This window comes from Cyprinus carpio, chromosome B21 (genome assembly GCF_018340385.1).
Source record: "Cyprinus carpio isolate SPL01 chromosome B21, ASM1834038v1, whole genome shotgun sequence".
NCBI classification, from domain to species: domain Eukaryota; kingdom Metazoa; phylum Chordata; class Actinopteri; order Cypriniformes; family Cyprinidae; genus Cyprinus; species Cyprinus carpio.
The window spans coordinates 4014817-4036807 of record NC_056617.1 but is presented as its reverse complement, the minus strand read 5'-3'; the positions used below and the strand labels follow the sequence as shown (position 1 = coordinate 4036807).

The 21991-nt window shown below is 34.5% G+C and overlaps 2 protein-coding genes across 3 annotated transcripts in view; both read right to left on the bottom strand.

Annotated features, from left to right (window-relative positions):
• Positions 1–2228, bottom strand: part of LOC109045965 (lipoxygenase homology domain-containing protein 1-like) — a 31530-nt gene extending 29302 nt beyond the window's left edge. The window contains exon 1 of the mRNA XM_042747840.1: positions 1672–2228. Within this exon, the coding sequence (XP_042603774.1) occupies positions 1672–1966 (295 nt within the window). The 5' untranslated portion in view covers positions 1967–2228. The remainder of the gene's footprint in view (positions 1–1671) is intronic.
• A 2904-nt stretch (positions 2229–5132) lies between these two features.
• st8sia5 (ST8 alpha-N-acetyl-neuraminide alpha-2,8-sialyltransferase 5) lies at positions 5133–20958 on the bottom strand. 2 transcript variants are annotated; one of them, XM_042747725.1, is made up of 9 exons: positions 20525–20958; positions 16333–16440; positions 14321–14419; positions 10651–10744; positions 10315–10400; positions 10021–10165; positions 8228–8340; positions 8045–8137; positions 5133–7264 (listed from the first exon to the last, which is right to left on the bottom strand). In XM_042747725.1, exons 1-9 carry the CDS (start codon positions 20653–20655, stop codon positions 6802–6804), a joined length of 1332 nt encoding a protein of 443 aa, XP_042603659.1. In that variant the 5' UTR covers positions 20656–20958; the 3' UTR covers positions 5133–6801. The 2 variants fall into 2 exon arrangements, with proteins under 2 accessions (XP_042603659.1, XP_042603660.1); XM_042747726.1 differs by lacking the exon at positions 14321–14419 and having other exon boundaries at positions 5134–7264; positions 20525–20956.
• Positions 20959–21991: the final 1033 nt, after the last annotated feature.

Genomic DNA, 21991 nt, shown 5'->3' with positions numbered 1-21991 from the left:
CTCTCTTCTTCACCCAATGCTTTCCTGTCTACTCTACACTGTCCTTTTCTAATGAAGGGATAAAAAGCCCATAAATAAATCTAAATATATATATATATATATATACATGCATGTGTGTGTATTTATATATACATATATAAACACAGTACATACACATATATTATGTACTCAAAAAAACTTTCATTTTGGATGCGATTAATCGCGATTAAACATTGCCACACACACATATATATGGGGGGGGGGGCTATACATATAATGCAATAGGATCGTAATGATCATAAACCAGCTTTGCAGGTTTTATTTTATTTATTTATTTATTTATTGGTCAACTTTTGATTCAGCCGGGGTAAGGTACTCCTGGATCAGTGCTAAGCGATAACCTCAACCCGACGTGCTACGCCTGAATGAACCTGACAGCATGACGGCCATCTCGCTGAATGAGGTTTTGATGGTTTCATGAAAAGGCCGATTAGAGTGTAATGTTTCAGGCCATAGAGAGGTGCCCGTCTGATTCAAATCCACTATTGGCCCGGTGCCCGCCACCATTCTCTCATGATACCCTGCTGCCAGGACACTGTAATAATCAGTCAGTCCAGACACACCTCTGTTGTGCCAATCAGAGACCTCTAGAGCCGCCTGCCAATGTGAAATCCGGAAGGTTCTCTGACTGGACGTAAATGGAATGATCAGAATTTTACTGCAAATCAGTTAAACACAACAGACACACTAAACATAAAATTCCAATTAGAATTGTGATATATACACTCTTAAAAATAAAGGTTCCAAAGGATTGGTTTCACAGCGATGCCAAAGAAGAACCATTTTTAGTTCCCAAAGAACCTTTCAGTGAAGAGTTCTTAAAAGAACCAATTTTTTATGTGAAGAACACTATAAAGAACCTTTTGTGCCTTGGAAAGGTTTTATGGATGTTGAAGGTTCTTCTTGGAACCACTGATGCCAATAAAGAAAATGTATAGAAACTCCAATGAAGAATCTTTATTTTCTGTCTCCATTCCTCCTTTGTCTATTTCAGCTTACGTTGTTCAACCTCCAGTGTTCAAGTAATCAATTAAGAGATGTTCCAGGGTTAAAAGAAATCCAACCTGTGAGAAACTGAGAAGAGGGGGTGCCTGACTGAGAGTGAAAGCAGAGAAAGAGATGGACAGACGCAGTGAGAGGGAGAGAGAAAAACAGTAGTTTGACAGTAGGTCGGGTGCTGTGGCTTTACACTTAACCAAGTGTCCAAATGCGATCTGCTCATTTAAAAGCATAGTTCATCAACAAAATACAATTCTGACACTTCTGACACTTATCCACCCTCACGTTGATAGCTTTGTGTGAGTTGTTCCCAGATAATCTTCTTCAAGTTTTGACATTTCAGTATTGGCTACTTTTATGATTTTTTTAAGTCTTTCATGAAGCTCAAAAGTCATGGTTGCTGTGTTTTGCATGATGTTCTTTCACAGTAAACCATAACAGCGTGTTTGGAGGAACAAATGATGCCAGAATTTTCATTCTGGAGCAGACTATCCTTTCAAATAAATAAATGCATTCAATTCTGACTAAATGTTTTGGGAAAACCTCAGTTGATCTAGTTTTCTCTTTACTTCAATGAAAAGACTGATAAGAATAAAAAGAAGAACAGAAGGGGAATCCTCTTCCCGAGTCTACCTTTCTTTTTGTTGAACTCATCTTCTTGATCATCTGATTCCTCCGTGTGATAGCTCAGCAGCTCTTCCTGGTAGACCTCAGCATAATCCACCTGTTTGACCTTTGACTTCTTCCCTTTCTTCGATTTCTTTTCCTCCTCGCTGTCGGAACCCTTCTTTTTCTTTTTATCCTTTTTCTTCTTCTTCTTATCCTCCTCTTCCTCTGCTTCCTCCTGTACGGCATCCTCATCCTCCTCTTCCTCGGCCGACTTCTTCTTTTTCTTGCCGTCTTTGCTTTTTTTCTCCTTGGACCCCATGTCTTCTTGTCCTTCTTTGCTTTCAGATGGTTTACTCTTCTTTTTCTTCTCTTTCCTTACCTCCTGTTTCTCATTTGAGGTGTGTTTTTCTTTGCTGATGGGCTCATTGTTGTTCTGCTCATCCGTCCCGTTGTCATTCTCTGTCACCTCAACATCTTCCTTTTTCTTCTTTTTCTTTTTCTCTTTCACAGATTCTCTCTTTTTTCTCTTCTCTGTAGGTGTCTCAGTGCTTTCTGTCTTGTTCTCGGAGCTCTTCTGTCTCGTTTTTTAGACCCCCTCACACTCTCCCCTCACACCTTTCTCCTCCTCCTCCCCTCCTTCCACAACACTCTCTTTTTTCTCTCTCTTTTTTCTCCTCTTTTGTCATCATCTTATATTTATCCGGAGTGTGGCGGGGTGAGGGTGAGTGTTTCCTCCCTGTCTGCGGTGTAAGGTGTCGCCGTCTGACCCGCGCCGGCTGTTGGGCCCCTGCATGCAGCTGGAGCGGGGCCTCAGCTCGGAGCCGGAGGCTGTCTCGCACAGGTCCTGCAGTGCGGCGCCGAGCTCATGAATAATTACTGTACTCAGCGTGGTCACATGATCTGTGAGAGAAAGCAAATGAAAACGGAGAGGACAGCGACAGAGAGGGGGCTGGACCTTACAGCGTTTATTATTCATAGTCTGGGGATCGCTTTACTAAAGCACGGCATGCATTTAAATGCACACACAAACTTATATATGGCACATGTTTATAAAAATACACAAACACAATGAAAATGGAAATATATGCTAATTTATGCACATTATACAACTCAAAGGCACATCAACAGAAAAAGGACATAGGGAGGAAAGGAAAGAAAGACTATAACAAAGTAAGAGACAGATAGACAGACAGACAGAGAAAGAAGATACACCAGTAGAGAGGGAGTCTTACAGAACAGATAATTAAAGACGCTTCACTAACACTTGTAAATTATTAACAGTGATTTCATTAACACAAATAAATAAGTTAGTGCCACTGGATTAACGTGGTCAAACTATTTAACATGCTTTACCCAACCTAGGCAATAAAGAAGATCGGGATCCTAATTTAGGCAAATTGCCGTCTGGCTGGAGATGCAAGTGGAAGAAGTCGCTCTAAAACACTTGTGTGTGAATATAAACACAAAGAACAGCTCACAAAGACAGATTTTTAAATTCTCTTGACTGTTTAAAACTCACTTTTACAATGTTAGAAGGTTATGAGTGGTTGCCAGGGCATTGCTAATGATAAGATAAACAGTAACAGATAAACAGTAAGGTTTTTTGCAGACACTAGTGTTTTCACTAGCCTAAAAATTAGATGAATTTTATATATATATATATATATATATATATATATATATATATATATATTATATATATATATATATATATAATTTCAGTTTTACCAAATGCTGTTTTCTTTGCAAAGAAAATTTGCAATAATACCTGGAAAGTTTACAACTAGAATATAACTCCAAGACACACACAAATTCCTAAACATTTCTGCTGGAAAATTATGGCATACATACATTGCAGAACATTACTGATAGGTCTGTTATTTTCAGACATTGTGTATTTAAATGAATTGATTTACCAATCTAGACCATTCCTATTGCACCATGAGAAATTATACAGGCTATAGCTACGCACACACAGGGATATACAAAACAAATGCATAATTGTACTGACAGGATTACTAACGCTAATGCTAATTTTTGTGGGAGTATGACTTAGATGTGTATTGTTTTGTCTTTGTTGATTCTGAAGTGTGGTGTGTGAATAACGATTTGAAATTCTCTTGAGACGGCATGCTAATTTTAACTCCTGCCATTAGCTATATTACTATGAACACCTGATACTGCTATCATCTGATAAACACAGGATCACACACACACACACACACACTCACACCTAGCATGCACACGTTTTCATCTCTCCCTCCCTCAGACGCCAACAAATACCAACAAGGACGAGGTGTGTTTGTTTCAGGATTTGCTATGTTTGTAGGTAGGAAATTTCCAATCCTGATCCTGTACCACAACAAACCATCATCCCTATTCATATGAAAGAAAATAACTCTCTTCTTTTTACTCAACTTATTTTGCACATATCTTGTTGTGGACACATATGCGCTCTTGGGTAACTATCACTAACATGACCAGCAGGCGGCGCTATGACAGACCGCTGTCAAAATACACACATAGTACACATTAGGGCGAACACACACATAGAGAACACGTAACATATGTTAAATATTTCACTCTTCACTAAACGGTCTGTTGTAGAAAAAAAAACGGGTCAGCTGACCTTTTTGTGTCCAGTCCGATTTGTAAACCGGATCAAGTAGTTCATTAAAAAGAACCGATTCAAATGAACGACTCATTCTGTGATTCATATATCAGAATTCCCTGAGACTGAATAATGAATTTTAATTTGTAGGTGGACTTTTCTTGCTGAAATTCATTACAAGGAAAATTATATATTTTGTAGATGCTGCAATGGTTAATAAATTATGTGTTTAGAATAAATCCACTGTCCACTGTAAAAATATATATATATATTTTTTTTAAATTAAAGAATGAATTATTGAATGGAAGCTTGTAGCATGTTCGCCAATTAAGTTCTGAAAATTATACCTAGAAACCATGATTCATTCTGTTTGTGTGTCTGTGTCCAAGAACTCCAAAGAAATCAAACTATGTTTGTCTGATTAACATAAATTAACCTTTGAAACTGATTAGTTATTTACTGCTGGCTCAACACCCGACTCCAACTCTGGATATCTGTGAGAGACAGACATAAAGAGAGAGAACATAAAGAGAGAGAACCCTTCTGTTTGTGACACTAAACATAATATAATATAAAACACCATAAATCTCAATTTAAAGAGCACCACAAAGCTTAGAAGCAGATCTGTGTGCTTTATTGATGCTTGACAAATAACTGTACATTTGTGTTAACAAAACAACGACGGGACAAAAAAACTGCATGAAAAATATGAACATTAAATTAATAAATATTATTAATAATTTTTGTGCAACTTAAGAAATAATTTGTAATGATAGATAGATAGATAGATAGATAGACAGACAGATAGATAGATAGATAGATAGATAGATAAATAGATAGATAGATAGATAGATAGATAGATAGATAGATAGATAGATAGATAGATAGATAGATAGATAGATAGATAGATAGATAGATAGATAGATAGATAGATAGATAGATAGATAGATAGATAGATAGATAGATAGATAGATAGATAGATAGATGCCTTTAAGATGTCTTCAAGTTTCATGAAATCAGGATCTTGATGAATCTTAAAAAGTCGATTTCTTGGTAAAGTGATAATGTCACATTGTTATCACAATATCATACACAAGCAACCTAAAAAAAAACAAAGTATATAAAGTTCAGCATTATAAACCTCAATCACAGATTGTGTGTGAGAGAAAGACATAAACAACTGTGTTGGATTTGATTACACAAAGTTATACTTCCTTGTAAATTATCATACATAACTTCAGATCCTGTGCATTAAACATGTATTTACCATTATACATAAACGTTTCAACTGAAGTGTCAAATTCAGTCTACTTTTATGCACTGTTGTGGTCGTTAATGAACAGTAAACTTGCTCTTAAACCATGTTTGGAGTGACACAATAACAGCCTGTGATGTAGATTTTATGTTTCATATACAACTGATAGGATTTGGACCAATGAGATTCCACTGTGGGTGGGGCTACTCTGCAGAAATAGAAATTGTAGAAATAGAACATCTCATTTGTTGCTTTATAGAGTGCATTTGAGCCTGCCCACTTTTTTATTTAATTATTTTTTGCATTCATTTTTTCCATAGGGATTTGTTTTTTAAGTTGTCTTCTTTAAAGCCGTATAAGCCCTGAACCAAACCAACAAGCTACAAGGTGAATCACAACATCACAAACTGAAGATATTAAAGATGCAGTATGTAATATTGACAGCTAGCGGTTGAAATGGGTACTGCAGTCCAAATTCAAAATACTGAAGAGAGTCGTTTCTCCGGCTACCCCTCTTCTTCAAATGATTTTGAATATATTTAACTTTTAATATGCCTCTGATCAGAGATTTTAGACGGATGCCAAGGCTTTTAAGGTTGGGTAGATTCTGCTATCGCTGGCCCAGTTTGTTCGCTGGCTTCCATGGCTGGAACATGCTGTGTTTTCTGCCAACTGGCAAACCGGAATGTTGAGATACATTTGGGTAAACAGGCAGTGGGCGGAGTCACACGGACCAAAACAAAAACAGACATTCTGACAAGGAAGCACAGCTGGCTGTAGCTTTGTTTTTCAGAGGTGTGAACTTGGCATGTTTTTAACATTATGGTATTTCTATGTTTTAGTAGTCAAAAAATAACATACAGCATCTTTAAACATGATTATTTTAAAAATAAGTTGAGTTAATGTGAACAGATGGCTCAGCGCAGGTCTGTCTTAAAAGGTTTATTATTAAAAATCTATTTCCCTATGGAAAAAATGAATGAGTTTTTATTTCCAGAACCCAACTGTTGCGCTTTATTGCATCGCGCCTGGTTCAGTGCCTCCTCACAAAGTTTAAAACGTGATATCTGCCCTGATACACAAATACGACACCATTACGGAAAATCACCAAACAGGAAACACGTACCATTTTGCAACTGTCCCGACATAATATTGTAAAAACACGTAGTGATAAAACGCCTGGCCTTTAAGGCAGCGTTTTGCGCATGTAAGTTTGAGTTCCGTAGCTCCAGTGAATGAGAGGAGCTCTACAAAACGGACCAATCAGACTGCAGAAACGCTTGGCATTTCACCTGCAGGGGCCCGTGTGCACGTGCAGGATGCCGCGAGCGTGCATATGCATGAAGTTGAAGATCTCATAGGGCATGGCGTGGAAACCGGGACGGGGCTTGACATTGTCATAGTAGTGATGCGTTATGAAGATTCCGGAGGGGTTCATGGGAAATGCCCAGAAGCCGTAGAGATGCACTTCTTCGCATAACTCCATGGCGGCGGTGACCAGCATCAGGCCGCTGCTGAGGCGTTTGGCGCGGACGCCCTGCACGGCCCAGAAGCGCTGCACGTTCAGCAGGTACTGAGGGTGGAAGAAGAACACGCCGCGGGCCGACTCGAAGTCGTCCAGCATGTACTTCACGCGGAACGACACGTCGGTGTTCCGCGTGTTATAGAACGCCGGCAAAACCACCGAGGAGTTCACGTAATTCCGCAGAACGTCATAAAATGGCTTTCTCCATTTCTCCAACTTTTGAAACCTGGTCCAAATAGAGAGCGAAGATTAGTGTCTCAATGGTTGTTACAGTAACGTAAACTGTATGCATGCAAAATGATCTCATTAGCATTCACAGGCATTTTTGCATAAAAATGCTAATTCTGTAATAAGAATAATATTAATGAAAATTTTATTGTATAAAAATATATTATTTATTATAAATTATTATTATTATAACTTATAACTTAATATATTAATTATATTAATTAATAGATGAATATATAAATATAATATTTATAATAATTATTAATATTACTATGTTTATATTAAATTAATAATTCATAAATTAATTTAAATGTTGCTTAAATAAAATTAAGCTTTTTAGAATATTTTTTATTAATTTTTATTATTTGAATTTATTTTAAATTAAACTTATTTTTAAAAAAATTCACAGCAAACTCTCAAGATACATATGTATTAATTCAATCATAAAGTATTAATGTTCACCATGGTAGTATTTGTTGTGTTACCTGTTAGTTATGAGCATTGTTTTGCTACCTGATTTTTAAATAGAATAAATAATAGTATTACAGTACGATTATTTAAATAACAAGGATCATCAGGATATATTGAGAATTCTTTAAACAAATTAAAATTGGCAACAAACAAACCAACAATAAATAAGAATGAATGAAGATTAGAATTTTTTAAATATAACCTGGACATGTTTTTGTGAGATTCACCCAGACACTGGTATTTACAATATTAGCAAATCCTTTATTAAATATTTGTAACATTTGTGTGTGTGTGTGTGTGTGTGTACCTCTCAGTTATAATGCTGGGATTTACTGTAACAAGGTCAGTCTTAGATCCCACATCTTCACTGTACATATCTGAGATGGGAGGAATATTACATCTGAAAGAGAGATTTGACATGTTGTTTAGCAGATGCCTCTATATACTCCCATGACGTCTAAACAAACCAACACAAACAACAGTATTTTACCGGAAGACAAAGTCAGCTGCGTCGATCTCTCGTCCACACTTGCTGTTTTTGATGATGCCGCCGTTCCCGATGACGGCACATTTCTTAAACTGGGATTTGGAATAGGGCATGTCCTGCAGTCAAAGCACAGAAATCATTCAGAAACAGGTCAGGAGCAACCCAAATAGGATTACAGGGATGATTGCTTGGAGATGGTTGCTTAGCAACTGTTGCAGGCATAGGGTTTCTAGGGTGTGATCACTGCAGAGGTTGCTAGGATACTTAAGGATAAGGATGCTTGATTGGTAATGTTCGTCAGGGTGTGTCTGCATCGTGTGTTTGTGTGTGTGTGTGTGTGTGTGTGTGTGTGTGTGTGTGTGTGTGTGTGTGTGTGTGTGTGTGTGTGTGTGTGTGTGGAGAGATCTCAGCATCTATGCAGATGTCAATTCGCCCATTTGCTTTCTATTTCATTGCAGTCAAACCATTCGTATGGAATTTACTCAGGAGTTCTATTGGAATTTTGTTAGAATTTTGAATAAATCCTAACTGAATCACATAATAAGAATCTTTTGTGAATCATATGAGCTAACTAATATTATTATTCTTTGATCAAGGTAATTATGTAGTTTTTAATTATAACTTTGTAACACTTTACTTAAAGCCTTTATGCATTATACATAAAGAATAGAATTGAATAGAATATACAAATATTATAATTTGACCTCAAACCTATAGAATAGAATAGAATAGAATAGAATAGAATAGAATAGAATAGAATGAAAAAGAGGAATAGAATAGAATAGAATACAGGATATTTTTATTAGAATTACTCCGAAATCGACTTGTATTTCCTTTTTCAGTTTAAATGCATTATTCCAATATAATAGAATACAATTTAACATATAATATAAATAATATAATTTGGCCACAACATCTAAAGATAATAATATAATATAAAACATATATTATGTATTATAAATGTTATTATTAATAGATAGAACATTTTATTATAAAAATCTACTTCTATAATATTGGAATATTATTCAGAAATCTACTTCTATTATAATGGATTAATATATTTCTAGTAAAAAGGTAATATAATATAATAGAATTTAATATTAATATAAATAATATAATTTATAATCTAAAGAATTAAATAAGAATCTTATGTGAATCAAATGAATTAACTAATATTTCTACAGGTCTAGAATATTATGAATTCTGTCTAGATAGAATATTATGCAATCTTTAATTAGAATTTCTACAGAAATCTACTTCTACATTGGAATAATGTATTTCTACACAATTTAATATATATATATATATATATATATATATATATATATATATATATATATATATATATATAAATAATATAAGTTGGCCACAAGCCTAAAGGTTATTCAATAATATAATATAATATAATTTGGCATCAAACCTAAAGAATCAAATAAGAATCTTATGTAAATATAATGGATTAATTAAGATTTCTACAGGTCTAGAATATTTTTAATTAGAATTTATTCAGAAAAGTAATTCTATTACATAGGAATAATGTATTGCTACTAAAAAAGGAAATATTTTAAAGGCGATAAAGTTTAATCTAAAAGATTTTCATTTTGATCTCCTAAACTGATCTGATTTTATCCTCTCGGAATGACGTGTTCTAAACAATCCTACAACAAGGAATCTATTTAGAACATTCCAATTCGAATCAGTTCTAAATGATGATGAAATTCCAATAGGAATCATCTATGCAGTTTCATCAGCTCATGTAGTCAAAGCCAGCGCTTTAAGTGTGATTTCACACTCACATCAGGGAACATTTTAAAGATCTCTGGGCTGATGTGCAAGATTCCACTCGTATCCACCTCATAACGCAGTTTGGTGCCCGAGGGAGTGTTTCTCTTCGTGGTAAACAGGAAGGAGGGGGCATTGCAGCAACGGGACAGAGACATTCTATTGGACAGGGGGAGAGATGACATCATCACTTCGTTACCACAAAAGAATCCTATTGGAGATGACATCATTCCTTTGTTTCAACGAAGAAATCCCATTTAGATTGTGCTGAAGTTGGGAGATAAAAGAGAAAAATCTAATGTACTCACTTGAAGTTATCTGTCTCCTCTTTGTTTTGCTCCCACTTACACACCTGCAGGTTCCTCCATCGCTCAAACAGCTCTGATGTCTTCACTTAAACACACACGCACACATAAAGTCAATTAAATCAGAGAAAAACAGCAGCAGAAAGCAAGAAGCTTTCCTTATTAAACGAGGATGGAGTGGAAAGAAGAGTGTGCTCTTGCTCAGATATTGTATTTCTTTAAATAGATGCTCTTTTCACAGGGTTTGTCCTTCGAGACGAGACATTCATCAGGAAATGTGACTCCCGCTGGAACGCTCGCTCTGTACGGACACGGACAGACATCCGAGAGAGAAACTTACATGGTCAGTACTTTCACATCTGTGATTTCTTGCCGTAGCTCCTTGCAGGAAGTGGAGTTGAACTCTAAAGAGCCTTCGGAGCGTTCCAGATACCTGCCAGAACACAGAGTCAGACACGTGTCCTCTGAACACACTGCAGGAACAACCTGAGATGAGCTTCCAGCATGAAGAACCTAACTGAAGATCCTGAACCCTCTCGTCAAACAATCCTGAACAAACGTCAGTGGATTTCTGTCACAACTTGGAACCAAACCTTATAGAATCAAACGTGTGTTCGTTATTTTCTTTGGTTGGCGCTGATAGCCTTTGGGCAGCGTGCTGATATGTAACACTGTTGCGTTGCGAATGTCCCGAGTTCAAATCCCGGCTCGAGGACTTTTCCCTTGTCTCCTCTACACTGTCCTATCGCAAAAATAAATTGTATTTTAGAAAGAAGATATACTGTTTATTTATATTGCATGTATATTCTATATTAGTGTCCCCTCATTGTCAGTGTTTATGATATTTCTGGTACTTCTGCTGTAATGACAAAACTGCTTAATAAAAACTTTTGTTGTTGTTGTTTTGGCAATTTAAATAAACCTAATTAAATACTTAAATATTTATCCAATATAAATTTTACAATTATATTTATTATAATATTTAATGAAAATAATTACATTTTGTAGCTCCAGAAGTAACTCTCAGTTTCAATAACTGATTGTTCTTCAGGGTTTATACTTTTTATTACCAGTGAATTTACATTTTTGTAGTAATTTTAGTAATTTCTGTAAAATAAATATTTATGTTTAATTTATTATTAAAATTGATACTTTTTGTTGTTTTGTGAATTTTGAGATTGTTTTTTAAATATTATATTTTTAGAATTATATAAATACTAACAAATTGCAATTTCAACCTAAAAAAAAATAGATTTTTAGCTTTTTTTTTAAAGCAGTGGTTTTCAATTCCAGTCCTTTGGGCCCCCTGCTCTTCATATTTTGCATGTCTGCCTTATTTATCACACCTGGTTAAGATCATCAACTCATAGGAAAGAGATCCATGAACTGAACTAATGAGCTGATGATCTCAATCAGGTGTGTTAAATAAGGGAGACATGCAAAATGTGTGGAGCAGGGGGCCCCCAGGACTGGAATTGAGAACCACAATAATTTTAAGTGTTTTTGTTGCCCCTCTGACACAGTGTTTAGGACACCAGATTAAGAATCAGTGGTTTGAAGCATAAACAGGCCTATTTGTGCCATGCGTGGTGTAATAAACTCACTGAAAATGCACTGGAAACCTATATAGACTTTTATGAAGCAACAGTGAACTACTGACTCACTGTTTTACTCTCGTGAGCAGAAATGCTGCTGTTCTCTATTGTGCGGTGTGAAACAGGATTCTTGTTTGATCCCATTTGCATTGGTTCCAAATTATAATAGGAATTCCACTTGAGGATTGTTGACGAGCCGCTCTGAAGACTCGCTCCTTCTGTTACGCAAGACACAATCAGCTTAAAACTGTCTTTTCTGATGCTCCGAGGAGAAATATAAAAGAAATAACAGTTTCACCACAATGAAGAGAGGCAGCAGGGTTTGAATGGATGAAATGTGAATCCTCACCTTGGTTGTGAAACAGAAATACAGAAAATAGGCATTAAAAACATGGATTAAAGGAATTAACTGTAAACTAAGTGTTTTTCTCATTTCATGTCTCTGTTTGCCATTTTCAGTCTTGCCTCAGGCACGGCATTTATGAAAACATACTCAGTGATTCATGTTTCCATTTTAATGGGCTTTAAATGGACTTTAATGGTGGATGGCTTGCTACTGTAAATGAAATCAGAGCCAAAATGGCTGCTAACAGCCTTCGCAGAGCCAAAGACCTCCCATCTATCTATCTACCATCATGCTAATGGATGCTATTATGCCAGACTTAAATTGATTATTTTAGGTAAAAGGCTACAAACCTTACACCATTTTTTAAAATGTTCTTCTTTGTTATATTATAACATGATTTAAATTATGCTTTCCATCCTAACAGCTTTGTACAGTAACAAAATCTTTCTTAACTGTTTACTGTCTTAAGATCACGTCTTAGTGGTTATATCTTGTCATTAGCCAAGAACAAAAAAGAAGGAAACCATGCCTCACATTCAATATGAAAATGTATTATTGTTATTATTATTATTATTATTATTATTATTATTATTATTATTTAAAATATTTTAATTATTTAAATGTATTATTATTTTAATGTATTACTGTTTCAATAATACTATTGGACTGTAAAATTAAAAAAAATCTGATGATGTAATAATATAAAAATATGATATATTTAAAAATGAAAATATCCTAATTCTTAACAATATAAAATTTCTTATTTTTCTTGTCATATTATTCATGAATTTTTTATTATTTAAATTTGTTATTGCTTAAATGCTAATATTATATTATTATTTTAGCATATAAATATTATTATTATTATTAAAAATATTTTATTAGCTACTATTTATTATTATTATTGATCATCATTATTTTTATTCAAAACATTATTATTATTATATTCTGTTATTATTATTATATATTATTATAATGTTATTAATTGATACTATGTCATACTATTGATACTATTACAATAATACTGCATTTACTGTAAAATAAAGGGCTAAGTATTTAATAATAATAATAACAATAATAATAATATAATAACACAATAATCATAATAATATCATGATAATAATAATTATTGTTATTCAAATTTCATTCTATTATTATTTTTATTTTATTATTATTATTATTTAATAATAATAATAATCAAAATATTTTTTATTTGTATTATTTAAATTATTGCAATAATTTATTTGTAAAAACATAAATAAATAAAGATTATTAATAATAATAATAATAATAATAATAATAATAATAATAATAATAAATAAGGTTTTGGAGTAAAGCCATTAATTTCACCCAACTTATGAGAGGTAAATATGAGCTAATTAATTTAAATAATGTTTTGTAATGAAGAGCAATGACAAAAAAAGAAAGAAACAAAGTGAAGGAGCATGAAAACTAGGCAGAAGAAAAAAAAGTGAAACACATTTAGCGATTCCATACATCTCTGACTGAAGTGACGTCATGACATGTGACTGTGCTGTAGCCTGAAGAGGTGCACACTGGGTAATCATGAGCGCTCTTTATGTGTGATCAGTCACAATCACAATCTTCTGTGATCATTTAGATGAAAAGAAAACCGAAAAGACAAAACAAATCTTTCAGGTCAAAGAGAGGCGGTGCAATGTGCAAGCGGGAATCCAGTCACATGACACACACATACTTCACTACACAAACTGTTTGCGTGCACACACACACACTCAAGTGTGCTCACCATGACACACACAGGTGAGGTGTGGAGGTTTCAGAAATGCATGATGGGACACATGACATCCAGAGAAACACAAGGGAGGCCTCCCAACCTCAGGGAGCGGGGAAGGGGGTGATGGGGTCAAAGGACGAGGGCGGATGGAAGGTTGCAGACAACATGCACAAACGGAGCGGCGGTGCGCCGAGCACTGAGCATGAGCAGTCGGACCCTCTCAGACCAGATGGAAAAGACGAAGAGACATCCTCAAAGGGGGACGTAAGGTTGGCAAGAAGGTGAACTGGAGATGCCATCAGTGTGGCCTACCTTTTCTTTTCTTTTTTTTTCTTCTTAATATCAGCTAGGCAGGGCGTGATAACTACGGAGCTCTGAGCCTCAGAATGCTGAAAATTCTGACGGACACATCTGTCAAGATGCATACAAGTGGATTAGGTTTAGAGTTAGGCTTAAACGTCTGCTTCAATGACCCTTCAGTTCCTGTCCCAGTACTGACAACCACAAAAGAGCACAAGAGCAGGGCTCCCCAGTGTAAAAATCCCATTCGTTTCCTCCACAGGAAAAAAAAAAGCATTTAAATATAAATTATATAGATAATATATTATTATTTAATAACATATTAATATATAATATAAGAATGTTTAATTATTTAATATTTAATAAATATAAAGTTTAGTAAATATAATGTTTTGTGTGCATATCATCATTACATATTATATAAACAATAATATTATATTACTTTCATCAGGAATAATATAATAAATATAATTTTTTACATATTTTAATGTTGCAATAAACTTTGAAATGCGAATATATAGTAGTTTCTACCTAAAATCAATAGTTTATCAGTTGGTATACATTATACCATAATCTGATTCAACTTCATAATTTGCTGTGCTTTATGGGATAAACTATTCATTCTCATTTGTCGCTTTGTTCAAAACAGCATACTAACACTAACCCTAATCATACTATTTAGGCATACATATAATGTGAAATTTAAATGCAATAATATTATACTATTGTTTGTTTAATATTTAATGTTTAATAAATATCATTTTTAAATATTTCAATGTTGCAATAAACTTCAAGTATATGGTATTTTCCACCTAAAATCAATTATTATTAATTCATTCCCATTTTAGTACATTGACTGTTTAGTAAAGAATAGTAAACATGCAATTAAACAATGCAATTCAATTTACTCATAATGTAGTAAATATAATGTTTATATATTTTAATGTTGCAATAAACTTCAAATATATAGTATTTTCTTATACTTATATGCTTATAAAGTTCCATAATCTGATTCATTTGTAATGTGCGATGCTTTACGGAGAAAGTAGTCCATTTCCAATTAAGTTCAGCAGCTTTGTTCAGAATAGCATGCTAATCTTACTATTTCGACATGCATATAACATGCTGTATACAATAAAGCAAACAGCATGGGAAAATGTCACAAAATTTTATCAAAACGCAAAATAACCACAATATTTTCCTACACGATTGAATGCCACTTTCTAAATTGAACATGCAATGCAGCAATATTAAATTTAGTGGCAAAATGTAGAAACGAAAAAAATATCTGCCAGTGGGTTTAGAAAGTTAAACTGAACTTAAAGGGAGAACTATATTATCATATATATTTCAATATTATTTGTTCTTGTTTTAAGCATACTCACTTAATTGTGATAGATTTTTCAGAAAAAAAAAAGGCTTCATATCTTAAGCCATTGTACATCTCAAGTAAATGCATTATGATTGAAGATTATTTAGATATTTGTACTGGAAAACAAGAAAAAAATATCAAAATATATATACATTAAAAGAAAAAAAAAATATATATATATATATATATTTTTTTTTTTTTTTTTTTTTTTGCAGTGCATGACATACAAATGATTTCACTTACTACTTTTCACAAAAATTGCTAGTATGCAGCATATATTGTACAGTATGCAGTAAGCTAGTATTCCATTGTGAACAAAACCACACACTTATACCATTTTTTTCTCATAACTTGTTTCAAAACTTTTTGTTTTAAATCGGGTGGTTTTGGAGAAAACGAATGGGAAAAGTACGTCCTGAAGCGATCATTGCTGTGTAATTTCTCCTTTGGAAATCTACAAGTGAAACTCTAATCAGTCCTGGTCCTCTGATTGGCTCTGATAAATTTTCTGCTCATCTGATTGGCTGATGGGATTGGATGTGTCTCCAGTCCAGACATGCAAGCGGCTGATCATTGTCTATGTGGCATTCTCTCTCACTGTCTCTCTAGAGTGTTGGTGGTGGTGTTGAGAGGTATCTGTGCTGGTTTGTACCTTTTCCTCCCATTTCTGGCCGGCTTCATCCCTCCATCATCGGGGTAACTAATGAGCCCGCTCCAGTTGCCCACCTCCTCTCCTTTGAGGCGGGAAAACTGTTGCCCACTAGTGAGAAAATGAGGCAGGTCGTTTAAGGTTTCATGTATTTGTTCAAGGCAGCAGAAAATGTCAAACACACACAGTTCTGTAAGAGTTTTTCATTGGTTTGGCTTAATCAAAGAATGCAATAATACCATCAGATCAGCTGCAGGTCACATGTACAGTAAAGTGGTGCCAAAGTTTGTAAATACTTCAAAATATCTCTGTATCATTGCATTAGATGACAAAAATATCAAACCAAGTGTAATCTGCAAACCAATGCTGCACAAGCTTTTCTCACAACATTTTTTCTGAGCCATTTTTGCTGTAAATTAGTCAAGTGTGCTTGCCCCTTCTTTCCTTAAATTGAAGGTCACTTGGTTTGTTATTTTGTTATCTAATGCAAAGACATTTAGTTTAACAAAACTTTAAAAAAATGAGCGTTGATACACATAATGTACACTTTTCTCTGTAAAAGTGTCAAAATAAATTATAATTTTATCTGAAGAGGATTTAGAGAGTGATGATTTACACTACCATTAACATTTTTAAGATTTTCTCTTCTGCTGACCAAGGATGCATTTATTCGATCAAAAATACATTGAAACAGTGACATTTGTTAAATATTATTAGAATTTTAAATATCTGGTTTCTGTTTGATTACATTTTAAAATGCAAAGCTGAATTTTCAGCATAATTATTCCAAGTCTTCAGTGTCACATGATTCTTCAGAAATCATGCTGATTTGATGCTCAAGAAACATTTCTGATTATTATCAATGTTGAAAACAGTTGTGATGCTTCATATTTTTGGAAAAAAAAATAAATAAATTCAGGATCCCTTGATCAATAGACAATCTTTAAAAACAGCATTTATTTGAAATACAAATATTATAACATTAAAAATAATTTTACTGTCAATTTTGATCAATTTAATCCATCCTTGCAGAATAAATGTATCTTACTGGCCTCAAACTGGCCTTTGTCTAGTCTATATAAACACTAGTCTATATAAACACTAGTCTATATAATATTTACTATATAAACACTAGTCTATATAATATTTAAAACTGAGTACAGATGTTGAACATGGTCTTATTTTGCATATTTCTGGATAGTAATCTCACTGGTGCTTGTTTTGTCTTCAATGCTTTATGGATTAAAACACTGGCAAAACATAAAAAAAGGGGATTGCAATAATCCTGATTATTTACAGGCGTTTGGGGAGATAAAACATTGACATCTTAAAACATATTGTAAAATCATAATAAAAAGTGATTATGTAACTAGGATTAAAAAAAACTTGCATTAACAAAATTGACTTATTTTACCAAACCGCTGTCAGTTAGTTTCAGAATTTTATTGGAAAAAAGCATGCAAAATTGTTTCAAGACATGCACTAAACCTCAGAAAACTCTGATTTCATGTGGCCTTTTTTAAAATCTGCTGTCCTAAACCAGTTCTAGTCCCTGTAGTACATGCACAGCCATTTTCTACATGTCTTTAAAAGCATCAATTTAATGTGGACATCAGCTCTTCGACTTCCTGACCAGTACGAGAAACGCAAACTCAGCTGCTAATGTGAAGACGAGAGAGAAGGTGCATATGAAGGACAGATGCGTTTCTGCAGTCGAGTAGATAATGAAGAGGTCACAGCTGAAGAAGTAGCTAAATGTCAATCCTTTTTCTGCATGGCACAGCCACTTAGCCAATCAATATCTCCAGGACAAAGAGGAAATTTCAAGCCTGGCACAAGACTGCAGAAGCTGATCCTAAATCTAGCACCAGTGTAATCAGAGCTAGGAGGAAAATGTAATAAAATAACCTTGTTGTGTTTGATTCATATGCACAAACGTCTATATGCACCACTCACCTCTTGTCCTGGCCAGTTTGGATGAGATTTTATTTTTAGTTGTAACTCCGCACCAACCTGACAGCTTTAAGACTTATTGCAATGACATTAGAAGGCCAATTCCAGCATAAAGTGTTTTTAATAATTCTAAGTTGTAATTTCACCTGGCAGGAGCGTTTAAGAGGACGTTTTATTCAGTTCTGTGGATGCATTATTAATGCACTCATTTGTCAGTGTCTCACAGCGGCAGCCAGTCTGGCGTGTACCTGAGCTGCAATCAAAATGTGTTTGTCACTGCTTTAATCTGAGGTGTGAATATCAAAATAACTTCTGACTGTCACATGCTCACACATATGCGAATGAAGAAGATAGGACTGTGTTTGCTAAAAATAAACTTAGGCAATTTTACTGCTGAATGTGCATTTCAATTTAATTTCTAATTTTATAACCCACTCACAAATTTTAATTTCAATAATCCCCCCACCCTCTTGGCCCCCTTCAAATTTTAATTTCGATAATCCAGCCCTCAAATGAACCTAGTTGACCAGCCCTGTTGTAAAGTAAATACAGTTTTGATCTGTAAAGAATGGTGGCAAGATTCACTGGATGATGTGGTTCCCTGCTGAAGAAGTTCTAATGGTTTCCACAAAAAATACCATTAAAAACATTACTAACCACTGACTTCTAACCATTAAACCATTATCTGTAGTTTGTTTTGGCCATCCCATTAGGATTAGTGGTTTTAACATGCCACCAATAAGCAAACAATTAACAGTAGAAACCCACAGGGACCATTACAGTTTCCATTAAAACCCACACAACTCCCATTATAGACATTATAACCAATACAAATTATATGAGGGTTGCTATTGTTTTTTGTTTTTTCTTCAGTAGGGTTGATTGTCAAGGCATTTCTATGCAGCTGCTAAGGTGTTTTGAATATTTTCACTATATATTTTAATCTACACTAACCCCTGATATGGCTTAAAAGTTAAAAGTTAGTGGGATTTGGGAGCATTTTTATTATTTGCCAAGGTTTGAGATTTGTTCAAATCCTTAACCAGAAATATAGTCACTACCATTTGGCCATTTATCAATTGTAAATAACATTTGCCTTGGAAAACAAAATATATATTGCATAACCCATGATAATTTGGTCTTGGGAGATAAATGTTTCATATTGAGACATTTCATATTTATTTTCATAATGGTTTCTTAGCAAATCTGATCTCAGTTTTTCATTCGCTGTTCTGAAACACTAAGGTGACATACATGAAATGTAGGGTTTTTTGACAGAAGAAAATATGAGAAGCAGAAAACTCTCATTTACTCTCATTGCTGGGTTTGAAGCTGCAGTTAAAGCCAAAAGCACTCACCCACCACTACATTTGTTTCTCTTCACTTCAGCAGAACAGTTACAGGGTACAGAACAGCATTCATGCAATCCGCAGCCGTCAGGCTCTGATGTCATGAATCCTGAGTGTGTGTGAGACGCAAGAGTGGGGTTCAGGTGGGAGTGTGAGAATGTTCTATGCTCTAATACAGCATATGGGCATCTGCTGGGACGCAGGAACCATAATGCACTGGGGGCGCTCCTTAAGAGAGACGCCATTTTACATAGACAAACACGCACACGCACACTCAAACATCCTCGCAATGCTGAGCCATCTCACTCTGCGTACCTCCGTTCCCAAAAAAAACCTAAAATGATTAACCTTCCGGGACTTATTCTCGGTAGGTATGATGTCATTTTGATGCAAGCGGCCCCAAAAAAGGCATGAAATCTGGGTCTTACGAAACACCACCATGATTTAAATGCATAATTAATTTCTAGTGCTTGAATCTAGGCTATGTGTTCATGCAAAAAAAACAGAGGCTACATCACAGTCTTCCAGTTTATCTTCAAAGCCTAAAGACGTTACTTGCTTATGATAAGGTTCTGCAATATATGGCTTTTTGCTGTCACACAGGTTTATCCAAGATGTATGAGCTGTTTAAAGGGCAGAAGGTAGAAAAACAAACCAAGACGAGAAAAATAAACATAGAGGAAGAAGAAAAACAGACTTAAGCATCTCGCTGCATAAACAGTCATTCAGGGGACTGTGTATGGCATGATTTAATGGAGCTCAAGTTTAAAAGAGATTTTGGAGCAATATGGGTGCAATAATTACTGAAGGCTATTTTGCTTTATTATCCACATACCTTTATAGAACATCGTTTTTGGTTCATTATGCACCATTTAATAAAATAATCACCTTACCTTTTAATATAGTTCTTGCCATAGAGGATTTGCTGCAATAATGTGACCAGTCCAAAAGCACATATGAAAATAAAACACAGGGATCTGTTTCCCAACAGATCTCTATTCGCTGTCGGATCTGAGTAGCCCATCCTTCAGAAGAGAAACCCACGGTCGCGTTTGCCCTACAGAAGACACGTTGAGTCACACCCGCGCGTGTTTACAGTCTTCACCGATGCGCGCTCAGTCTCCATAGCAGCTGCTTTTCGCCTCAGTATCGCGTTTGAGCAACCTGTCAGATACAGCGAAGGTATAACTGCCCGCTGAGCCTATATGTGGGCGTGTAGTAAATCTCGCATATAACCTGCATCACGCGACGCTCCTGCAGAACGCGCGTCTCAAATGCGTCGACGCGCTCCACTCCCTCTCATCAGCACCAATGATGCAGCGAGGGACTGCAGACTCTGCTATCAAACCCTTCATCAACCAAAGAAAATGAGATGCACGCGGGAAATAAGTGCAATTATACGAGGACGAATTGGGGCTTTGCAGTGATAGTTAAATTTATATTATTAGCTAAAACGCCATTATAACTTGATAAAACACTTTACAATGAGGTTAACTAAAATTATCCATCAATGAGCAATACATATGTTCCAGTAGAATATTTATTCATCTTTGTTAACGTTCATTAACTGTTCATTATTATTGTTAACTCACATCAGTTAAATAAGCTAATGTCTACCTTTCGGTTTTAATAATGTTAATAAATGTTGAAATGAACTAGGTTATATTAATAAATGCTTTAGAAGTATTTTTTCATTGTTAGGCTACTTCATGTTGACTAATATTAAACAACATGACCTTATTGTGGTAAATAATAAAGAGACTAAAATGACCAAATTTCACACAATAATAATAATAATTTTTATTTGCATTATTATTATTATTATTATTATTTTATTGTAGTTGTTGTTGTTGTTGTTAAAAGGAACTATTTAAATAAAATATAATAATAATAAAAAAACTTCTGAATACCATTTTCAGCATTCATTATAGGCTCACCATTCATTTTATCATTTAATTTTATTCATCCATATTTTTTTTACTTCCAAACCCATTATTTTACAGTGTTTTTTTATTTCTGATAAAATGACACATCTAATACTATACTTTTTCACAATATAGTAATATAGTATAGAAAACCATAGAAAGTTTTTAGCTACTGGGCATTTTTTATTGTTATACTGTAGTATTCTTTTCTGTTAATATGATTTGCATCTTATAATATAATAATATTGTCTTGTTTTAGTAAACAAAACGCTGTAAACATATTATGTTTTCAACCCTGTTATGCTGTAACTCAAATCAAATTTAAGGGAATATCATCATATTATTGCTATAACAAGGGTCAAAGTCTTGAAATGCATGGGAAAGAATTGCTTTGCCATTCAGTGATATCAGAGGCTTGTGGAAGTCTAATGAAGG

Coding starts and splice junctions, on each gene's coding strand:
- st8sia5 (XM_042747725.1), bottom strand. CDS start 20,655: ATGGGCTACTCAGATCCGACAGCGAATAGAGATCTGTTGGGAAACAGA. Junction 10,745..14,320: donor AAAAAAAAAGAAAAGAAAAG/GTAGGCCACACT, acceptor GTGTTCTGGCAG/GTATCTGGAACGCTCCGAAG. Junction 10,166..10,314: donor GAGGAGACAGATAACTTCAA/GTGAGTACATTA, acceptor CCTGTCCAATAG/AATGTCTCTGTCCCGTTGCT.